This window comes from Pseudorasbora parva, chromosome 9 (genome assembly GCF_024679245.1).
Source record: "Pseudorasbora parva isolate DD20220531a chromosome 9, ASM2467924v1, whole genome shotgun sequence".
Lineage (NCBI taxonomy): Eukaryota > Metazoa > Chordata > Actinopteri > Cypriniformes > Gobionidae > Pseudorasbora > Pseudorasbora parva.
In genome coordinates, this window is record NC_090180.1 from 6,037,623 (window position 1) to 6,062,163 (window position 24,541).

At 37.0% G+C, this 24,541-nt stretch overlaps 1 protein-coding gene and 1 long non-coding RNA gene across 2 annotated transcripts; one reads left to right on the plus strand and one right to left on the minus strand.

The window, feature by feature from the left end:
- Positions 1-1,664: 1,664 nt before the first annotated feature.
- socs6b (suppressor of cytokine signaling 6b) lies at positions 1,665-6,123 on the minus strand. The gene is made up of 2 exons (XM_067453639.1): positions 5,809-6,123; positions 1,665-4,332 (listed from the first exon to the last, which is right to left on the minus strand). Exon 2 carries the CDS (start codon positions 4,213-4,215, stop codon positions 2,623-2,625), a length of 1,593 nt encoding a protein of 530 aa, XP_067309740.1. The 5' UTR covers positions 4,216-4,332; positions 5,809-6,123; the 3' UTR covers positions 1,665-2,622.
- LOC137089998 (uncharacterized) lies at positions 6,122-23,805 on the plus strand. The gene is made up of 3 exons (XR_010907810.1): positions 6,122-6,194; positions 7,747-7,796; positions 23,715-23,805. It is a non-coding gene; the product is annotated as an uncharacterized lncRNA (long non-coding RNA).
- Positions 23,806-24,541: the final 736 nt, after the last annotated feature.

The window sequence follows — 24,541 nt, forward strand, 5'->3', positions numbered from 1 at the left end:
ATACAGTACTCCACATTGGAAGAAAATATATGCCAACTAGTTAGTGACCTGATGCAGACTAAAATACACATAACTGAAGCAGACTGATATCGTCTCGAGTCTGGAATGAAGTTAATTTAATATGTTTATGTAAGTTAATGTGAAAACCCTTAAATCTGCCCCAATGCTCTCAATTAGAGCACACTGCAGTTCTGGAAAAACGTGGGGAGTTAGTATGGGCAATTTATTATTGATTCCGTTTATATAAAGGTCTATATGTTTCAAAGATCTTTGTATATTTGTATTTCTGCCAGGACCACTATTGTCAAAGAGTGGGAAAAGCAGTGATAATCCCCCTAAGGGTAAACAGAACAGAACCAACATAAGGTATTGCATCATCATTAATGTTCTTAATGACAATAATTTAATGTAGCAACATAATTCGAGAAATGAGTCTGATTTGAAGAGAAATATCAGAATGCCTTATCCTGACTGGATGACAAGAGGAGCTGGGGATGGAGGAGGATAATAACTCCTGAGCAACACCAAGACCTGAAGTGCTACATTTTAGATTCAGGTGAAGTGTAATCCCACCAATTAAAAGTTAATTTATCTTAGTTTAGATGAAATGTTCGCATTAGCATGTTGCTTTGCTCTTTTACAGAACACCATACATGACAGACAGACACTGTGATTCTCCCACGGCAACATCAAATTCAGATTTATCATAGCTAGTCAATTATTACATTTCTAAAATATTTGTCTCTGGAGGGTTAAGAGAACTGCTTAAAGGATAGTTCACCCAAAAATAAAAATTCTGTCACCATTTACTCACCCTTAAATTGTTCCAAACTTGTTTGATGAAATGTGCCGCTGTGTTTGGAAAGAGCATGTTTTGATTCAGCCAAAAGCTGTTGTTGGCCCAGTGCTGTTTTTCACTTAATCAGCACAAAAACTGAAAATATAAAAATGCAATCATACTGGTGGAAATCACTTGGTAATAAAAAATTAATAAATAAATGAGGGAAAAAAGCCTTAAAAACATGCTGAATGGAGAAAACAGTACAAAGCCTCTTTGGCAACCAATAATAAAGCCCACACGCAGCCCACTTGTATTATTTCCAAAAGACCATTAATTCAAACAAAACCGTAAAATAACAGTCAGTCAATCAAAACCCACCACATTTAATTCTTTTTTAACGTAACAAAAGTCAAGTGGTGAACTTCAGCTGTATTGCTAAAGATAGTCTTGTCACACACACTTTAAGGATGATGAGCAGTGAAACAATAAAAAATGTATGAATCAAAGAAAACATGCTTTATGAAAATCAGAAAGATAGTCTTGTTCCTAGAAAATAACTATTTTTTAGATGCATCATTATTATTATTTAGCGACTACCAAAAACAAGGATTATATCCAAGTCAAGAAACTCAATTCAACAATGTCACAAAAAGTTGACAATATTTGTGCAATTCATTAACGAAAGGGTGCAATTATCCATAAGAAGTGAAAGAGAAAAATAACACTGTCAGGCAGACACATCAAAAATATGTGAAGTGGTGGGAACTTAGAAAATCTGTTAATGAATGTAAAATCTGTAATAAACATAAAACAAACACACACACTTTTGTGTAAAATCACAGTACAAGTAGTTTTACATTAGAGCTTTAGTAATTGACAGAGATTAACCATATAAAACTTTTATTTTGAACTGGAGAACAAGTTCAAGTTACAACATATCAGTAAGCAAATTCTGTTCCCAAAAAGAGATGATTTTAAACTGTACCATTGACGTAGTCCATAACAGGAAACCCTTCGGTTTTCAAACAATGATAATTCTAATTAACACTTAATGCAAGGGAGAAAAGACCAGATGCGTTTATAACATAACTGCATGCCTGTTAAAAGATGACTGTTATAAAGAACAAATCATACAGTCCAAAATCAATTAACTACAGCAAAGACAAATTTCAGTGAGGCATCTAACCTTGGCATCATGAGCAAAAAAAAAAAGTGGCAATATGATCGACAATTATGAGCAGCTAATATAGCTTATTAGATTAAATCCACAGAAGGGTAAGATCATATGTAGGGTGAAAGAACATTATTTGGCATATTGTATAGTACATTTTCCCTTTGAATAAGATCATGACATGACATAAAGGCTAGTACAACAAAAAGTTTATGTGTTCAAAAACGGGGCAAGGAGGAATGTAGTCTACGCATTCACAAACATGCGGCCATTATTAAGGCATATATACCTCTGTGCATTGTTACCGAAAACCTCTAAATGCCCTACAATAAGCTGGAGCCTGAAGTTGTGTGCTGCTGATATTTCATAGTGTGGGATATGCAGAAAAATACTGGACTGTCTTTGCCTGTAACAAAATCACGTGCTACAGTACTAAGAGAACATGCGAAAAATGCTCTGACATTGAGAACTAAACACTCTAACAACATTCTGGCACTGCGTTTCTTCACAAACCACTGAATTATCTACTCTACCAGACCGACAAACATCATCTTTTCTTTCAATAAAAGGTGTAATTGAATGGTAACAAAACTCTTGAAATGTTTGTGAAACCTGCTTCGTTGTGTCATCCAAAAAGTGCAAGTAGCAACCAAGTCAGGATTTACTGCGTTCAGTAGTGCTTTTCCTGCAGGTAATCTTTCATTTTGTTCGGTAAAGGCAATTTCTGGATCAGATCTATCCGCGTGTACTGGCGAATAACAAAACGGCACAAGTACTGCAGTGACCGCACTTGCATAAACCTTGAAACGGGATTGGTCAGTCTAACAGGGTAGGTGGCGGAACCAGGTAAGCGTGATCTGGAGTAGCAGAACGCTCCGTTCTCCGAATCCTTGACCGAATTATCAATGAGATCTACGATTGACACGTGGCCTTCAATGTCAGGCTGCTCATAGAAGCTGAAACTGCCATTCGAGTGCTCGATCCGCGTGTGGAGCGTCTTCCCCTGGGAGCGAAAGCTCAAGCTTAGGAGGTATCGATCGTCGGAGCTGTCGCGGACTAAAAAAGAACCGTCTGGAAGATTTGTCAGCTTTTCTTCGGCCTCCCATCTGGTGATGGGACCCCAATACCAACCCTGCTTTGCAAGCTTCTTCAGTTCAGCTGTGAGACTAGTAACCACCATGGGCCCACTGTGCTGCACCGCGTCATAGACCCGCTGCACCCCTGGAGCCGAATTAGGGTCAAAGTTGAGATGGTGCATGACTCTCTCTGCAACCTGAGCATGGGTACCACCAAACCCAGAGAAGCTTCTCTGGAGATAACTATCGGGCAACGGAGGTAGCAAGGGGGAAAGAGGGGCTTCGAGTCTGGAGCCCTGCAGTAAGACATTTGCAGTGTTTAAAAAGAGCTGGTTCACAGATGACGACTCCATGAAGATGTCTGGTGACAGGAGGTCCTGGTCAATAGGCTCCTCATCTACATGAAGAGATCCCTCAGACTGCGGAACAACATCCATAGGTGTGGAGGCATCCAAGCAAAAAGAGTGCGAACCTTCGTCGTCAGGATAGAGTCTATCATCTAAAGGCATTGTGTACTGAATATAATCCTGAGCTGCGATACCAATGACTACAGGCACATGTTCATCCATTTCAAGGTGCAAATCGGCATTCTGCGCACCAGAATGGTGGTCTGGCACACGTCTGGTGATTTTTAACGAATCTCTAGATTCTTCAAACTCTCTCTGGAGGTCTAGGATGTCTTGGCGCACACTGTTGAAAGCCGGACTTGGATCTGAGGAGTTCATTAATGCCTTAACGTCCATTTTGACGCACGTCTCCTCTGAGTTCACTGGTCTGAGAGGCCACGGGGTGGGACTGTAATGATGACTATGGATGGATGTGGAGCGGGAGGAACGCTGGGATTTTATGTCACTTAGAGTAATGGGTGCTGAAGAGGAGGAGAAGGTATCGTCATCTATAGAGCATACAGATGGAGAACCACTCTTGACCTTTGGTTTCTGTTTCGCCGATAGTCTTCTTTTCAAGGTGCCCATGAGACCTTCGCTCTTAGATCGGACTTTGGATCTTTTTTCGTCCTCGTTATCCAGGTCGCTGCTGACAAAATCTTTGCTGTAGCATCCTCCAAATAAAGATTCTTCAGCGGAGAAACTTGCTTCCAGGTCAGGTTGCGATACAGCATATTCGCTCTCTTCTTTGCCTTTAATGTTAAATGACTTTCTTATTGTTTTCAGACTGATCTTCTTCATTCTGAAAGATCCCCCTTAATGATTTGGAGGGGGATTACGCGTGATGTTCTTGGGATGAGGGAGATGATTGTGAACACTTACACATAGCTGATCACATAAGGCCCACGACTGACATATCTACAAAACAGAGAGGATGGAATATACATTAATATTCATTAAAACCCAAAGAAATCACACAAACACATTCATTGTATTTCACCATTTTTATACACCTTTTTGCCAAGACTAGCTCATCTTAAGGGGTCCTACAGTGACCAAAAAACATTTTTTTTTAGCAAGGATGTATTCAACTGATTAAAATTGACTAGAAATAAATTTGTATTATTACAAAAGATTTCCATTTCAAATAAATGCTGAACATTTTCACTTTCTATTCATTAAAGATTACAGATTTGTTTCCCCCTAATATATTAAGGAGCATTTAACTGTTCAACACTGATAATATATATATATTACAAATAATAATAATAAATATTTCTTGAGCACCAAATCAGCCTATTAGAAAGATTTCTGGAGGATCATGCTACACTGCTTGAATAATGGTTGCTGAAAAGTCAGCTTTGCCATCATATGAAAAAATATTTTTAAAGGTTTTACAATTTTAATGTAGTTTTTTCAAATATATGCAGCATTGGTGATCATAAGAGACTACAAAAGCTTACCAATGCCAAAAATCTGAACGACCGCGTATTCTCACTTCAAAATAAATGGCACATTTAAATAGGTGAGAAATCGTCTAATCAATAGATCAAATATGTTACTTTAACTTATAAATGTTTGGATGCTATTCATAGACCAACTAAATGGCTAGACTCAGTAATAAAGTAGAGATAATATATATATATATATATATATATATATATATATATATATATATATATATATATATATATATATATATATATAATATATTGATCAACCCGATTACCAGTATCTTTCTAATAGAAGATGCACTCATAGTACTTATGAATGAAATCTAAATACTGCAAAACGGTTTTAGATTAAGTACAGGACGTGTCAACTTGATGAAAGTATTTAAAATCATCCCATGTTACCCAAATAAACAACAGGATTATGGGGGTTTGATTTCATGTTGACTTAAAAATAGATGAGTACAGATTTTGAGCAGAGATTCGTCAGATTAACTCAATATAACAAAAAAACACATAGCATACCAAACAGCACTTTTAATCTAGACAAATGTCTTGGGTTATCAAGGATAACGTTCACATGTGCTGTGTACTTCAATCAAAATACTGACATTATTTTACAGTAGGTTAATATTTTATGTCTGATTGATGTCTGTCTGACAGGAATTCAATCTTGTACATCAGTACAAAGCGTTTAATCAGCTGTCAAGATCTAAAATTTGAATTAGCCACCCAGTAAACTAGTTATACAGTTCAGAGTTCAAAATAAAACACTTTTTGAATTCATACATAGCATATGAGCGAGCTAACGCTTTAACAGCAGGCAGTTAGCACTCAGGCTAACCTGTAACGTTATAGGCCCTGTATATTAAACATCACTTCTTTATAATTTTACAACACTAGCCATCAATATTTACACACACATATATTAACTATACATTACCTGCCGTGCACTGAATACACTGTCAACTAACAGGAGTTGTCATGTCAGTGTCCGGAGAGTTATGAAATCACATTAGGAGACATTATTACTTCACGGCTAGCCGATACCTGCACTTACAAAAACAGCGCAGAAACGAACTAAATTTCCACAGAGAAGAGGATTACTGCCCACTTTATGACCGCGGTTTGCGATAAAGTGACACCTTACGCGGAGGACTTTTTGAATTTTGTCTATTTACGGCGTTTGAAACTTTTCTCTAGCTAGCTACCATTTCTCCCTGTACTGTCTCTTTTCTCTGCCCTCTTTGTTTGCTGTTGCATCATGGGAGTGAATGTGAAGGAGGGGAGGAGATATTTGATGCCCGTCGGAACGCCACTGTCTACTTGGTGAGCACAAGAAACCATATATAAATATTATTTAAATAATATTATTTAATTCCAATGATTTTATATGTAAATGCCAGGTCAGTTTTCACGTGTTTTATATGTTGCCACGTTTTTTTGTTGCAATTCCTGTTTCTGTTGGCCTGCACAATCACATTTTTGTAATGTTACGTTATACTTTTTTGTTTCTTTGTGAATAATTGTTTTACTGTTTGAACCTCTATGAAAATACATTACATGTAACACTTAAATAACCTTTAGTTTCCAACAACCTTCCTCTTATTATAGTGTAACATGGCCAACAGGCATTGGTCACAACAATCACAAAAGGTCAATGGGTGTTAAAGCGATAGTTCACCCAAAAATGAAAACTTGCTGTTAATTTACTCACCCTCAGGCAATCAGTAAAGAAGATTTTTAGCTGAAACCATGGTTCAGGACCATGAGGCTTTGCCAAGGCTGTGGATTACAATTTTGCCTGTATATGTTTATCTGACTTTTAAAGAGACAATAGCCGACTAGCCGTTGACTAGCATTTTTAGGATTCACCAAGACCACGTTTTCAACTAAAAATCTACTTTACTTCTTTGCATAGAATAAGCATTCATTTCATGTGTCACTGAATGGAAAAGGCTCTTGTTAGTGTGTAGTCATCACATCTTTTCTTCTTGGCAGAAATTAGTCCTTCACGTAAAATCAGTCATAGGCTTTCATTGACAACCAAAAAGTTGGGGAAATGATTTTTTTTGGTAAAAAAAAAATATATATATTATTTCTTTATAAGCTGTTCACTTATTGACAATAAAAAAAAGTGATTAATACATGCAAATTCTTACATTTAGCCACTTTAAAGGCAGGGTAGGCGATTTATTCCTGAGTTTTTGTTGTTTTTGTTATGCTTTATTTAAAGACTCATTCTGATAGCAATCCCTAAGTTAAGTGGTCTAAATGTATTTATATGAATATCTTCTGTAGGGCGTAGGACCAACATGTGCACCCAATCATTGCACTTGGTCCGAATGCAATGGTACGATGTCCTAACTGCCTGTGTCAATATATGTATTTTAATACCTTTCCACTGTCAGAAAAAAAGGTACATTGCTGTCACTGGGGCGGTACCCTAAGGTACAAAACTGAAAAGGTACTAATATGTACTTCTATGTACCTTTAAGTTACTAATTTGCACTCTTAAAGTACTGATATGTACCTTTTAAGGTACTAATATGTACCATTTAGGGGTGAGTAGGTACAAAGATGTACCTTTTCACTTTTTTACCTTAGGGTACCGCCCCAGTGACAGCAGTGTACTTTTTTTCTGACAGTGATGCACACCCTGCTTGCACAGACTTGACTTCACACATCGTTAGGGTGTTTTATGCTATGCAGAGACAGATGTCAGTCCCCGAGCACCGCAACAGCAGCAGCAGCCACCTTTTACAGTTCCTCCTGAACCAAAACAATTAGCTTGTGCGGCTTTCACGCCATAAACGTAATTAGAAAGAGATGGAAAACTGTGTCATTATAATCGTTTATGACTCAAATTTATGCATTTCAGAGGCAACAATATCAACGAGGAAATTAATCTGCAGCAGTCAGGCGACACAGGTCAGTTTTCTTTAAGTTGTTTACATTCATTATTGTAATGTTATGTGCTTTAAAACATACAGTATCTTAAAGCCGTCTCTCATTTTGTGACATTTTTCAAACTCTGCCGTATAGGTTTATGTGTGTTGAAGAAGTTGTGGCTTTGGAGTCACTCTGAAGGGAGGGTGCGATCTTATGCTTTTAAAGCTCGCTACTGCTAGCCGATCTAAAAATTGTCCACCCTACCTTTAAAGGAATAGTTCACCCAAAAATGAAAATGTGATGTTTATCTGCTTACCCCCAGTGCATCCAAGATGTAGGTGTCTTTGTTTCTTCAGTAGAACACAAATTAAGATTTTTTTTATTCCAACCGTTGCAGTCTGCCAGTCATAATACATGTGAATGGGTAACAACTCTATGAGAGTAAAAAAAAAAAAATGCTTAGACATGCACAAAAACCCTGCTGCTTGTGATGGCTGGCTGGCATACGACTGGCAGACTGCAATTGTTGACAGGTTATTTTAGTTAATAAATGAAGTAATATGGTATATTATGGTATAAGTAATATATATATATATTATATTATACTATACCAAATTACTTAATTTATTAACTAAAATAAACAGTCTGCATCTGTTTGTTTTTTAGCCCTAGTGTCCCCTATAATGTTTAGTCTTGATTATGGAAGATGGCAACTGTTAAATGCAATTTCATTTGCTGTTTAAGGTCGGCATGAACCAGAAATTGCTATTGTCTTTTCTTCCATAATGTGACATATACAAGGATGTAACAAATTCTGGATGTATAGGGCTGGATAAGATGCAGTTCTTCAGGAATTGATGGCATTTGTTTAGAAAAAGTTAGGCATTCCTAACTAAATGGAGGCATATCTGAATGCCAGTTTGCTGTCAGTTATGGAGGATATAGTCCCACCCTCCACCATGACATATGTCATGAAGAGAGCAGATGCCATTTAAGGGGGAGAGAAGGTTAATATTTTTGATTAAAGATTATGAGGGCTATGATTATTTTAAAATAATGATGTACCCTGATAAATCATTTATAACTAGCATTGCAACATTCTGTAAAAAAAGGAGAAAAAAAAAGGATTTATATAATGTGATTTTATGCTCAAATTCTACCAAATGCAACTAATAGATTTTACAAGGTTCTGTAGTTCTGGATGAATACTGATTTACTCTGAATAAATAAAGATACTCATTTATAAAGACTCTTTTAATTATTTAAATGTGTTGTTTTTCATATTTAACAAAAAAGTAGACTTAATGAGACATTATTATGATTAAAATTGGAGAGCTGTTATTTATTTATTGTATAATAAAAAAAAATAATTTTATTGGGATTAGATAGATTAAATCTGTTCCCAAGGTAATTTTTGATCATTTGTATGTGTGAAGCTACTGGTACTTTGAAGAGACCCAGGAAAAGCAAACCAGTCTTTATAACTGAGGCTCGCAGAAAAACTTTTGCTGTGCTTTTGCACATCAGACTTTTAGATGATTAAAGTGTGGTCTAATTAGTGTCAGTAATATTTTAAAGAGGGCGCCTATGCATGCCAAGGCCAGGCTAATTGATGTCATACTCTTTCTCTGTGTTGTTTTTTCCACCCTGTTTAACTGACAGAGCAGTGGGCTGTTGTGGTCAGGTGTACTGAAAGCTACAACAAGGAGACAGATACTCTGCAGAGGGATAATTACCTTCAGCAATAAGGGTTAAGCAAGCACCTCTCTCACAGACATCGCAACGTATTCTGCTCTACTGTAATGCATTTTAGAGCAAATGACTTCTACTTAGAACATTACCTTTTAAAACATTATATTTAGTGTTATTATTAAATATGCAATAAATCCCTGCCTTGTTGACGTGTACAGTATTATGGTTGATGTCATTTGACAGAACATTGCAAATGCTTCCTTTAATTCAGAATTTTCATATTCATGTGAAATCTACTCAATGAAGCTTAGTTTTCACTAATCAAATGAAGTTATGTAATCTGTAAACGAACACTGTTTGGCCATCAGGATTGGAGCTACACTACGTTGTCTGTATGTCGAACGAATCTCTCCAGTAGTTTTGAACAGTGACTTGACAAATACCGCAACGACAGCTCGCATTACTTTCCCCTGATAGCATTAACCGCCTCAGACTCAATGTCGTCTGACATGTTTTCATGCCTCGATTGGCGGCGAGGCCAGATGGAAAACATGAGCAAGAGTGATTGACATGCTCTCGAGGGTCGAAGGTCATATTAAGCAGTCATGACTGGCCATCCTTTAGCAGAGAGGTTTAACAGGTGCACGCAGAGGGCTGGTGAGCAGCAGGACAATGAGTTTGATTGGGGGCGATGGAGCCCAGTGTGAGGGTACGTGTGATGACTCACCCAACAGGCTGTTCTCATTCACTGCAGAAGTCTTACCCGTGTGACGGAGTGATGTGAATGATGGATGGCAAATCAGGGCTGATTGTCGACATAAGGCTTTATTTCGTTCTTTAGCGGAGAGAGCTGACCCGAGTCTCCTTTACAGCTCAAGCGGTACACATGTTAACATTGAAAAAAAAGAGCTTTGACTTCAGTTTGAGAGGCGCTAAAATATTAGATTCCTTTACTTAATCGACACTGAACTTGGACTTGAGCTAAATAACGGCACCATTATCCTCTGTAGAGCTGCTTTATAGTTGAAATGAGTTCAATATAGTTTATAGCATAAGTTTATGTTAATGACACTGAACTACATTGAATCAACTAAACTGAGCTGAGCTGAATAAAGGCACTATTGTCTTTTTAGAGCTGCTTTACAGCTGAAATTTGATTTATTCCATAATTCTGACTTCCGGATATTAATAGCCAACTGTTATTTTCTTTCTTTTTTTACTGTAAGAAACCATCTGTATTGTATAAAATGCTAAATATTTAAATGTGACTTGACCATCTTTTGGATTATATATGTAGGCCTAAGGGAAATAACAATGATGAATCATAAAAGAAACCAGCGCTTGTGAAAAAATACTGCAAAACAAATATCTGATTTTCCTGTAAAATTCCACTGAACAAACCAGACACAACAGGTATAATTGTTTAATACAATAAACTAGCTACTTTAGAGGATATTTTGGGCCTGTTTGGTCTATTGGTTCTCATCAAGTGCTTTGCCATTGTTGCAGCAATAGTAAGTTAAAGAGCTGAAGCACATTTCAAATAATAGGACTGAGAGTTGTTGGTGTGTGCTGCACTTGTGTTTGATTAAACATCATCTACTGAAAAAAAAAAAAAAATGAAAGACAATAAGGCTTTACAATAAAAAAAAGAACAAAATTGTAAACAAATGCAAAGTGCTCTTGGTTGTTTTAACAGCTATTTTAACAGCACAAGCAGAACACATTTCGATCTCTCACCCAGACACGTCCCTGAAATGTGGTGAAGCATTAAATTCATACTCAAACTCAGTGTTTGATGTCTCTCAATTGCTAGCTTTGCTTGATTTCTCGGTTTCCACTTTGTCTGCAAGTGAAAATAATGCTGAAATTAAGATTTCACTGGTACCCCTCATTATCTCCACCAGACACTAACGGTAGGCTATCGCAATCCTCCTACAGCTGTACCTCTGCTTATTTTATTCATATCAACACAACGCTTTAGGCTAGAGTTGAAAGTAACTAACATCAGCAGGAATGGACAAGCTTCATTTTCATATAGCTTCCTGTACCGGTTCCAGGGCTTGTTTGTTGTTTTGCCCCCCTTGTGTATCCGTTTCCTCCTGACTGGCACTGTTACCCTGGGGCCTGTCTGTTTGTGGTATTAAAATATCTAGGGAAAGGAGGATGCTGCCATCAAGAGGTGTGATAGCATCTCCGTGGAGGAATTAAATATTTAAGCTGCATAGCTGTTATGCACTGCTACGAGACCGAAGCGCTTTTGCAAACTGCACAGTTTTATGCAAAGATTGTGCCACTTTTGTGCTAATGCAAACTGGACAAAATGTGCAGAACTATGCAGGCTAATAAAATGTAGATGTCACTGTTGTTAGTCATCTATAAATATCACACAGTCAGTATGTTTTTTTAGACATAACCTCACTGTAATGTCACAATGACAACCTGACAAGCTTGTTTAGAAACGTAAATTCATCTTTAAATAATGAAATCAGGTTGCCTGTTATGATGTTGATAATAAGGGGCAGGTCGGGGAAATGTTTGGAAAGGATCATTTTTTCCCCTTAATGTATGCGTCTTTTAAAAATCAACAAAAATTATACATATGCAGCCTGTTATTATAAAGCATTGATAAGTACATTGTTTTTATGATTGCTCAGTGAAAGGTTATTAGTAATACTGCAATGTTTCTGAAATTAATAAACAGAACATACATTAAATCAGTCCCTGAAATGTATAACATTGTATCACAAAAATGTTTTATTATCATAGTGAACATTACTATTCCCCATGACATCCCATTCTTAATCCATATAGTTTAATATGGAGTTGGCCCACCCTTTGCAGCTATAACAGCTTTAAAGTTGCCCTAGAATGAAAAATTGAATTAACCTTGCCATGGTGAAATAATAAGAGTTCAGTACATGGACATCACATACTGTGAGTCTCAAACACTATTGCCTCCTACTTCTTATATAAATCTCATGCATGAAAAACACCATGGAAAAATAAGGGATTCTCAACATAAACCCAATCGTGACGCAAGCGTTGGGGATCATCTATATGCACGCCCCCAACATTTGCATCTGTCCAAACAAGTTCATTGTCAGGCGGAACTGATGGAGCCGAATCATCGCGACTGCCGGTAAAGAAGCGACACTCGAGGATAGCAAAAACAGCAAATCATGGACATATGTCATGTTCCAGGCTGTGCAGAGGACATGAGGACTTTTCTACCCTACCCACAGATAAAAAATGTCAACAGTCATGGTTGATGTTTATTATAATCGGATACCACAACCATTTAATTCAAGATTGTTCGTTTGTTCGGCCCATTTCAAGCAAGCTTCCCTCAGCGTCTTAAACTGAAGAAAGTGGCAATTACAGCTGTATTCCTGCAAGCAGTAGCCTAAGTAGCGATTTATCTACTTATTGACTGTTTAAACAATTTCTGATTAAATTGAAAGTTTCTTAGAGAGACAGCATTGTCTAGATAACGCAAGATACTAGTACAGTAACAACAGGAAAGTCCAAGTACCATACAAAACTAAATAGTGTTTCTAATGACAAAGGGTAATATTATTTTGTGTTACAAAACACAACCGTAGTTTGCTTACAGATTGTTCACTCAATCCTTCTAGAAAACGTCACCATTTCCACCATATAAATTAAAACGATAGTCATTTGACAAGGCTATTTATTTTGTACAAAAAAAATAAAAAATAAATATATATATGTATATATATATATATATATATATATATATATATATATATATATATATATATATATATATATATATATATATATACTGTATATACTGTATATATTTTGTTGTTGTTGAGAACTTTAGTATGATGTTTTTGCATGCTTGTATTAAGAGTACATTACAGTCACTGCTTAGCCGTAGCCTACATTGTGACTAACGTTATATAAGCATGCAATATCGTTGACGAAAAAAGACAAGTCTAAAATCACTGGTTTTGGTTTTGTCTGAGGGAAGGAAGATTGTTTGTGCGGTTGCCAGATTTCAATAATTTAACTCCCCCAATCAGAGCTTTTCTGTGAAAAGAACACTATCCGGTGTTTTGCCTAAATATGTTTAATCTGGCAACCATATGCAAGCAAGCTCTCTCTCTCACGTGCGGACGATCTGAAAACACCAATAAACAAGTAAGCTGCATTTTATCAATCTCCCTTTGAGATGTTCTGCTTAAATTGTCATTCAGTCGGTCTGTGTTTTGTCAGGACGGTCAGGACTCACGAGCCGCTTTGCTGAACAACTGAACTGCTGTGAGCTGCTGAAATAAGCCAATCAGAGCAGAGCTCAACATTAATATCCATGATTCTTCCAAATAAGGCAAAAACAGAGCATTACATCCTAGGGACAATTTATAGGGTTGTAAAATGGACCTGTAAAACTGTATCTGGACAATTTTTGCCCTTAAATAAGCCACATACCGTCTATGTAGATATCAGGGAACAATTTAACATATTGTTCCAACTCATTCTAGGGCACCTTTCAACTCTTCTGGGAAGGCTGGATGAGAAGGCCTGGCTCGCGGTCTCAGCTCTAATTCATCCCAAACGGTTCTATTGGTTTGTGGTCAGGACTCTGTGCAGGCCAGTCAAGTTCCTCCACACCAAACTCGCTCATCCATGTCTTTATGGATTGACACTTTGTGCACTGGTGCGAAGTCATGTTGGAACAGGAAGGGGCCATCCCCAAACAGTTCCCACAAAGTTGGGAAAATAAAATTGTCCAAAAAATGCATTGGTATGCTGAAGCATTATGAGTAATTTCCCTGGAACTAAGGGGCCAATACCAACCTCTGAAAAACAACCCCATGTCATAATCCCCCCTCCACCAAACTTTACTCCTGGCAACTGCCAAACCCAGATTTGTCCATCGATTGGCAGACAGATAAGTGTGAATCGTCACTCCAGAAAACACGTCTCACTGCTCTAGAGTCCAGTGACGGCGTGCTACAGCACTGCATTTGACGCTTTGCATTGCACTTGGTGATGTAAGGTTTGGATGAGCTGCTCGGCCATGGAAACCTACTCCGTTAAGGTCTCTACACACTGTTCTTGAGCTAATCTGAAGGCCACATGAAGTTTGGAGGTCTGTAGTAACCACTTCATGGCTTTGTTCATGGCTGAGTTGCTGTTGTTTCCAATTGCTTCTAATTTATTATAATATCACTAACAGCTGACCGTGGAATATTTAGTAGTGAGGAAATTTCATGAATGGATTTATTACACAGGTGGCAACCTATCACGGTAGCACGCTTGAGTTCACTGAGCTCATGAGAACGACCCATTCTTTCACAAATGTGTGTAGCATTTGTATAGCAATCTAAATTGATTTGAAGGGGTGTCCCAATACTTTTGGCAATATTGTGTATGTTATTATATTTAACACTGTCCCTTCACAGTGTCCCCTCATTGTTCAAATGAAAACAGCTTTCTATTGCTATGTCTCTAAAGAATATTTTATGCTGCTTCTTGAACTAAATTATATTTTTGGGATCAATCAATCAATCAATCAATCAATCAATCAATAAAATTAAATAAAGAAATAAATGATCCATTAATAAATAATTTAATTAAGCTAACATCAACTTACATATCCATGTCAAAGTCAGATAAGGACATTAATTGCACATTTAACATCTAGTCGCATTGCATGACAAAATGAGTGACAGTAAATATTAGTATTTGAGACCTTTACAGGTAATGCCATGGCCCACGTTTAAATAGACATGCAGAGGAAGTGTGCTTAGGTCACAGTTGCTGAAACTGCCATTAATTCAGGTGGTTAGAGACAGGAAAACATGTCAATCACCACCGAGGGCCTCCTGCCAGACATTTCCCCCCAGGCTTAGGCACACTGATGCATTGCCATCCACAAATGCAAAAAGCAGGTTGAGAGTAAATAATCACAAATCATATGTGATTACTTTGGCTGTTTTTAATGGACTGTTTGTGTATGCAAACCTCAAGATTTTTAATATCTTCAATGGCTGGCCTAGAATTGATTTACCTAATCGAACTAGCACAAATAAGACACTGCATCTCTGTGTTAGAGAGATGACGAAAAGGGGGAACATTTAGACTTAAATCAATATGTTTTCGTGTTGGAAAATTTTGGAAATTCATTTGCATCAAAAGGTATGCAAAAATATAATCAGCACCCACAATGAATATATTTTGGAGCTGAATGAGTAGCTCAGCTGCACATCTGAGGTGCCACAGTGGGTCTATGAGGCCATAGGCGTCCAGTCTGTTGAAATGGGGTTTATTTTCTTTCTGCTTAGCTTAACCCCACTGGTTCCCTGTGGTCTACACACACAGTTCTGCTGCATCTGCTCTTTCTTTGATTATCAGGAAGAAAGCAGTATATATTGTGCCAAACTTCCCTGAAGCAAGACGAAATTTGGCTTCTTCCACACAGACCTGCTTTGACTGTGCCCCCAGTGTCCCCTTATAAAGGGCTCCCTTGTTATCCAAGACTTGATGAGACTAAATTTAAAGGTTGAAAACAGGGTACAAAAAGAACATAATGTTTCGTCAAGCGTAGGTAGACCTGACAAATTGAGCACTTTCATTACATTCCTTTGTGGAACAGGCTTGAGTGAATGCAGAGCAGGTTATGACTGTTCTCTTTGGCTTAATATTATGAAACACTCAGTACGTATCAGTGTAATTACTATTGCAAGGTTTCCTTCATGAAATGATGTGTAAGTTTGAACATTTCTGTAGTGCAGTCACGGTCTGTTTATAAAATATTGCTTGTGGGATTGAGATATTTCCAAATCGCCCAGTGGGTCGGACGTTTCCTTGTGATAATGAATTATCCCATCAGCAGAACAATAGGATTTTTGTGCTTAAGGCTAATTGAATGACAACAGGAGGAAATGAAGCCAAAGAGACCAGTAGAGGGCAGTGTTGCTTTTAAACAGCTTTTGGGGAGCACTGAATGGCCATGCTAATGCGCATCCATGGGGAATGTTGACAGACCATTAGGAGTTTTTGCTCCTTTTTGGCAGCCACATTATGAAAATTATACAAATAACATTAATAAATTATGCGAACAGGTAGTTTGCGATTGCTTTCCCATATTTAGTCATATGTTTGCAAATGTAGCGTGAATGTCCATTTTAAATAAAAAACTAGAACGTACAAAAAACACATAAAACATTTATATATTACGTGTGAAAAGCATTTTACATATAGGCTAACCTTGTTTTTTTTTCCTTTTCAGGTAGGCTATGCATCTAAAACCTAATTATACACTGTCAACTTAACAAAATAAATATGTTCAGGTTATATTAATAATTGGCTTTGGCTCTAGTATAGTGACAATAGTAAAAAACTAAACAAAACAAAAACATATGATGTCTTTCTAATAAAAATTAATATTTTTTTTCACAGCGTTTATTGCAACAACCAAGGTCATTGGTTCAGTAATCAGAAAATGCATAAAGTGATTGAATAGTTGATTGCATTGCACTGTATTGAAGCAGTCCAAATCGTAATCTCTAAGAGTAACAGATCAAGCAGAAGATGCAATAATTGTGCAGCCTATCTATATAAAACTGCTTTTACTGGCGTTCCTGTTGGTTCTGTGCCATTCTTTGATGCCTTGACTGCTTCACCTCCATCAGATCAAAACAAAGCTACTATTTTACACTCGCCCACTGTCCACAATGGTTTATGTGTGAACGTGAGAAAAAAAGAGGTGAAATCAAATACCTCCTCCAAACAGAAAAAAGGTCAGAGATGACGTGGAGAGTGAGGACTAGCCCCTCTCCTGACCGTATCATTAAGCAGGCCAGTTCTATAAGCAGCACCTCTCGCTGTTTACCCTTGGTGAAAGAAACCCCATGCAGCACCCATATAAATACCACGACTTGGATGAAATCATGTCATCGCAGTGTACACACTGCACAGTGCACTTATGTATACTGCACAGTCAGCATTCAAAGTCACAGGGCATATATTTGAAGACAGAGCAACACATCCACAGCAAATAATTTGTTTTCTGAAATGGTTAGTAAAACTTCTGCTGTAGAAAAAAATGATAGTGTGGTTTGAAATGCTTCCTTGCTTTGCATACAACATTTGCAATGTTTTGCCAGTGGTTTAGAGCCTAATTCAATGAATCACTGTGTGCCAGTGATTCTATGAAGCAATTTGACTTGTGTTTCCTAATTAAAGGATATGTATGTTTCTTCTGCCTTAGAGTAATTAAAAAAGGCAATTGTGATCAATTTAAAATGAGGAAGTAAAATTGTGAAATGTAAATTCATTGTGACTATGAGGTATGAAGTCACTATTATGAGATATACTGTAAAATACCAATTGTGATATATAAATGTGTAATATATATATCATGTTGTTGTATATAAAGTCACAATTGTGAAACAAAGTCCCTATGAGATATAAAGTCACAATTGTGAGATATATTAATAATTATGAGATATGATGTCATAATTGTGAGATATGAAGTCACAATTGTGAGATATAGTCATAATTATGAGATATGAAGTCATAATTGTGAGATATAGTCATAATTATGAGATATGAAGTCATAATTGTGAGATATAGTCATAATTATGAGATATGAAGTCACAATTGTGAGATATAGTCATAATTATGAGATATGAAGTCACAATTGTGAGATATGAAGTCATAATTATGAGAATCAGTGGTGGTCAAAATTGGCACCCCTGGTAAATATGATACTGAAAAAATACTAAACTTTCATTGAAGAAAAATAATTGAAAATGGGGGGTAAATCACATTATGAAATAAATACTTTTCTCCCAAACATGCTGGCCACAATTATTGGCACCCTTTTATTAAAATACTTTTTCCCAAGATAACAGCTCCCAGATAAAAGATAGGAGTCTTCTCCTATAAAGCCTGATGGGTTTGTAGGGCACCTGACAAGAGATCAGAGAACATTCCTCCATACTCTTCAGATTCCCAGATCCATGTTGGTGCTTCTTCTCTTCAGTTCACCTCTCTCATTCTCTAAAGGGTTCAGGTCAGGGGGCTAGGATGGCCATGGCAGAAGCTTCATTTTGTGTTCAGTGACACATTTCTCTGTTGATATTGATGTTTGTTTTGGATCGCTTTCCTTATGGAAGATCCAACCACGGCCCATTATAAGATTTCTAGCAGAGGCGGTCAGGTTTGAATTTTTTATCTGCTGGTATTTGCTAGAATCCACTATACCATATGTCTGAACAAGATGTCAAGGACCTCCAGCAAAAAAATAGGCCCTCAACATTAAAAATCCAGTGGTATTTTTAGCCGTGGGGATGGACTACTTTTTAATCCCTGTTTGCACCAAACCCATCTGATGGGCTTGCTGCCAAAAAGCTCTTTTTATAGTTTCATCTGACCACAGAACCAGGTCCCTTTTGAATTTTCAGTCATGTCTGACAACTGAATGCTGGAGTTTGTTTCTGGATGAGCATGGAGGATTTTTTTTTAATCCCTCCGAAACAACATGTGGTGATGTAGAAGTTGTTGAATTTTTGGCTTTCTGACCCGAAGACTCAACTAATCTCCGGGATTCTCCATCTGTGATTTTTATACTCCTGTGGAACAATTTTATGTTCCTTGTGCTAAAAATGGGAATATTAATGGGAATATACTTCAGAGATATTTTACTAATAAAATTTTTTAGGGGTGCCAATAATTGTGGCGAACGTGTTTTAGAAAAAAGCATTTATTTCATAATGTGATTTACCCCCAATTTTCAATTATTTTACTTCAATGAAAAGTTAGATTTTTGTGATTTTGTTTAAAATAAAAGATCAAAAGGATAAACAATGCAGATAAAAAAAAATTACAGCCATTTTTGATCATATTTACCAGGGGTTCCAACAATTTTGACCACCACTGTATAAAGTCATAATTATAAGATATAAAGTCATAATTCTGAGATATAAATACACAATAGTGAGATATGAAGTCATAATTCTGAGATATGAAGTCACGATTGTGAGATATAAAGTCATAATTTTGAGATATGAAGTCATTGTGAGATATGAAGTCATAATTGTGAGATATAAATGTGTAATTGTGAGATATATATCATGTTGTTGTATATAAAGTCACAATTTTGAGACAAAATCCCTATAAGATATAAAGTCACAATTGAGATATATAGTCATATAATTATGAGATATAAAGTCACAATTGTGAGATATAAATGTGTAATTGTGAGATATATATCATGTTGTTGTATATAAAGTCACAATTGTGAGACAAAGTCCTTATGAGATATAAAGTCACAATTGAGATATATATAGTCATAATTATGAGATATGAAGTCATCATTGTGAGATATAAAGTCACAGTTGGGAGATGTAAAGTCACAATTGTTAGATATAAGGTCATGATTCTGTTTCATAATAAAACATCACATATGAGATCTAAACATGTGAGAGATAAAAATCATGTTGTGAGATGTATAGACACATTTTTGGATAAAGTCAGAGTTGCAAGAAACAAAGTAGCTATTTAATTAATTTAACGCTTCAAATACTAAGCAAAGTATATAAAATTTGTTATTGCTGATTATTGTAGGAATATTGGTGAATAAAGCAACATATAATCAATGCATGAATTAATCTAGGACATTCTCATCAAAATGACCTACTGAGACATCCAACCCAAACAAACTCTCTGGGTTGGCTTCACACATGCTGACAAATACAAACCCTCTGTCGTGATTTCAAGAGACTGTGTGTACTCGTAATGAAGCAAAATATACAATTTAATGAAATTCATAAATATTAAAATCAAAATATAGGCTCGGTTGTGTGCACTCTGCTCAGGTCAGCGACAGGAGGGCACCAAGGGCTTGTGCCAAACGTTAGCATGCCTATTTTAGCCATGGCGGAAAATTTTCCTCAGGTTCTTCGAGGACATACAGTGGGGGTAAAGGGGAGTGGGCAGAACGCTCTTTGCTTTACTACTGCTGTGTGAACATAGGGAAAACTTGCACAACCACCTCACTGGCACAACCTCAGTGTGTGTGGGATCTTGACAAATACATCTTAGAACACAGCCAATATCGCAACCGGGAGGTGGAAACGCAAAAGATTTAGGGTAGTGAGAAACAGGAGTGTTGGCAAAAGATGTGTGTGTGGGTGAAAAGAAAAAAAAATACACACAACTCTAAGGTGAATAATATTTCAGCACATCAGCAAATGGTGTGGCCTCAGTTTGAAAGATTTTCAGAATTATTCCCTCTTAAAAACAAAAATATGTAATCAAATCGACCCACACGTTCCACCCATCAGAAAGGACATCAACATCTGCAACCAACATTTTGGAATCATAACGAATCTCAGATCAAGTTACGCCATTTTTCCTGTAATTCTGTCCCATACAAGCCCATGCACAATGTCTTGTGTTCAGAAATACACTTACATGTATAGAATGAAAACATCTGGAACCAGATATGACACTTGTGTGGGTTAGGAGCTGGATATTTATGTATATAAGCAGTGTTAAAAATATTCCATTATCATTATACAAACCAGCAATGCAAAGAAAAGCACCCTCATCACCAAGTTCTTGCTGTAAGTATGTTAGAATAATACTCATTAAAACCTGCTGTGGTGGTGAGCTCGCACACGGCTTCTGCAAGCTCTTATGTGAAGGTACTTATTGTCGACCGCATACACATCATATACGTCCAGTCAAGAGAGCGGCTTCTGAGGAATTCATATGAATGTGTGAGGCATTTCTAGAAACTGGCTGTGGATATCAAAAATGGATTGGTCACAAATAGACATCCTCACTATTCAGTGCTGTGGTCATCTCGCTCTGGACTAGTGGGTCACAGGTCTGTTCTGAAAGGACTGTGGGCAGCAGGGAAATCCAACGCTAAATATAATTAATAAAATGAACTGTATATAAAATCTTGCAGTTAAGATAGGAAAATGCCTCTCATATCATATCTAGGTTGCGTGACGTGCCCTCATCCTTGGAAACCCTAAACAACATTACACAAGGTAAAAGAATATTCGACCCAGGCTTGGATAAATGTGGTTTCTGAAAACCAAAATGTGTTTTTCGCTGTGATTTATTGGCTGCTGAGAGCATGAAACCATGGAAATTACATTTTGTGCAATAAACAGTTTCTGTACTGTTCAGTAGGTTGTCAGCGGATGCCCACTTTTCTTATAGTTTTCTATTAATATAGACACATTTAACTGATATTATAAATATTATTTGATATTATTAAGACAGCATGTTATATACACTTACCTAAAGGATTATTAGGAACACCTGTTCAATTTCTCATTAATGAAATTATCTAATCAACCAATCACATGGCAGTTGCTTCAGTGCATTTAGGGGTGTGGTCCTGGTCAAGACAATCTCCTGAACTATAAACTGAATGTCAGAATGGGAAAGAAAGGTGATTTAAGCAATTTTGAGCGTGGCATGGATGTTGGTGCCAGACGGGCCGGTCTGAGTATTTCACAGTCTGCTCAGTCACTGGGATTTTCACGCGCAAACAAACCTCAAAGAGCAACTTTGACTGAAATAACCACTCGTTACAACCGAGGCATGCAGCAAAGCATTTGTGAAGCCACAACACGCACAAACTTGACACGGATGGTCTACAACAGCAGAAGACCCCACCGGGTACAACTCATCTCCACTACAAACAGGAAAAAGTGGCTAAAATTTGCACAAGCTCACCAAAATTGTACAGTTGAAGACTGGAAAAGTATTGCCTGGTCTGATGAGTCTCGATTTCTGTTGAGACATTCAGATGGTAAAGTCAGAATTTGGCATAAACAGAATGAGAACATGGATCCATCATGCCTTGTTACCACTGTGCAGGCTGCTGCTGGTGGTGGTGTAATGGTGTGGGGGATGTTTTCTTGGCACACTTTAGGCCCCTTAGTGCCGAATGGGCATTGTTTAAATGCCACGGCCTACCTGAGCATTGTTTCTGACCATGTCCATCCCTTTATGACCACCATGTACCCATCCTCTGATGGCTACTTCCAGCAGGATAATGCACCAAGTCACAAAGCTTGAATAATTTCAATTTAGTTTCTTGAACATGACAATGAGTTCACTGAACTAAAATGGCCCCCACAGTCACCAGAGCTCAACCCAATAGAGCATCTTTGGGATGTGGTGGAACGGGAGCTTCGTGCCCTGGATGTGCATCCCACAAATCTCCATCAACTGCAAGATGCTATCCTATCAATATGGGCCAACATTTCTTAAGAATGCTTTCAGCACCTTGTTGAATCAATGCCACATAGAATTAAGGCAGTTCTGAAGGCGAAAGGGGGTCAAACACAGTATTAGTATGGTGTTCCTAATAATCCTTTAGGTGAGTGTATATCATAATGTTTAAAAAAAAATAAGGCTGTCAATAGAATAAAATAATCTTGAATGATCTCATAATTTCTGTCTAATAGTTATAATTAATTCAATAAAACTGTCGAATTTAAATCAATAATTTAAATATTTTGATGAATGACATATTTAAATGAATATTACTACCAAATGTCACGAATGAAGAAAATACTGCATTACACATATGCAATTCATGTTTTAAGTTAACATGGTGAATTTGACACCTACATTTTATTTTGTAAAATATTTTTTCTCTCTCAAATTTTCTATAGACCCCCTTGTGGCTCCCAGACCTCTATTGAAAACCCCTGACCTTGACCTTAATCATTAAATTAATTTAGTGAAGGATCTCTCTGTGTCCCTGTAGTGAGTCTAAATGCTTGGGATTATCATATTTATTAAATTCATGGCAATTAACAAAAAAAACAAAAACATGCTGTGCTCATAATATTTGGTGGCATATTGATCATAATTCATTTTGACCGCAAAATGAACCACAAAGATTTTTCATTACAGTTTATATGTTTCCAGCCAATAGTCTGTTGGGTGCAAATATAAGATATAAAGTCGCACTGTTTTCAGACCTTGGATCTAATCCAAGAACACATGAGCATGTGAAAACTGTGTAGCTTCAAGCTCACTTTAGGGTTCCGATGTCCATAGTATATCTTAGACATGTATTTGCTGGGGTTGACACTTGGGAAACTTAGATTGTTAATATGCAAAAATATGGAGAAATACAAAAAACACCAGGATCAATCCCGTTGTGTTTTTGTATTTGCAGCACTGCATGTGCAGAATCAGTTCTTTGATTGGTTTCTTGAGTACAGACATGTCCTTATCCCGTTCCAGCTCCAGCTTCTGCCACACTGGCCTGTGAATTTTGACAGAGCTCTGATGCATGCCTCTTCTCTCTGGATACCATCATACAGATCCGCTCTGGTTCCTCCACAACACAGCTTCCGTCTCCTGGTAACTGTCATCTAGCAGACTGCTGACTATTGTTCAGAAACTTGCTTCAAAGTTTGGGTTGACAAAAGATGGATAACTACTGGAGTGTGTAACTTCTATAGCTAAAGCTAAAATAGAAGCAAGGTGTTCGCCTTTATGCTATAGTTAAAATGTTGTGACCTCAAAGAGTCAGGACTATGAATCTTGTTTTTTATGTTTTCTGTTACAAATGCTTTTGCAGACAGTCAGCCATCATGACTTTATTCTACCGTCTAAAGTCTTTAATAACAGGAGGATTACTGAGATGAAATTAGTGTTTTGTTTGTCATGTGATTTCAACATGGTGTCCTCCGTGAGGTGACCTGCTCCGTGTAAAATAGAACAGCTTTTTAAGGCTACTTTTAGGACTGAAGTCTTATTCGCATTTGAATGTACATAATTATTTCTGTAATAGCAAAGCTGATTTTCTAACATCCATTACTCCAGTCTTCAGTGTCACATGATCATTCAGAAATCAGTCTAATTTGTTGATTTGGTGCTCAAGAATCATTTCTTATAATTATCAATGTTTAAAAACATTTTCTCCAGGATTCAAAAGAACAGCATATATTTGAAACAGAAATATTCCCTTAACCTTACAGTATATATGTCTTTACTGTAACTTTTGATCAGTTTAATGCTGAAAAAAGCATTAATTTCTTAATAGAAAATATTACTGACCCCAAACT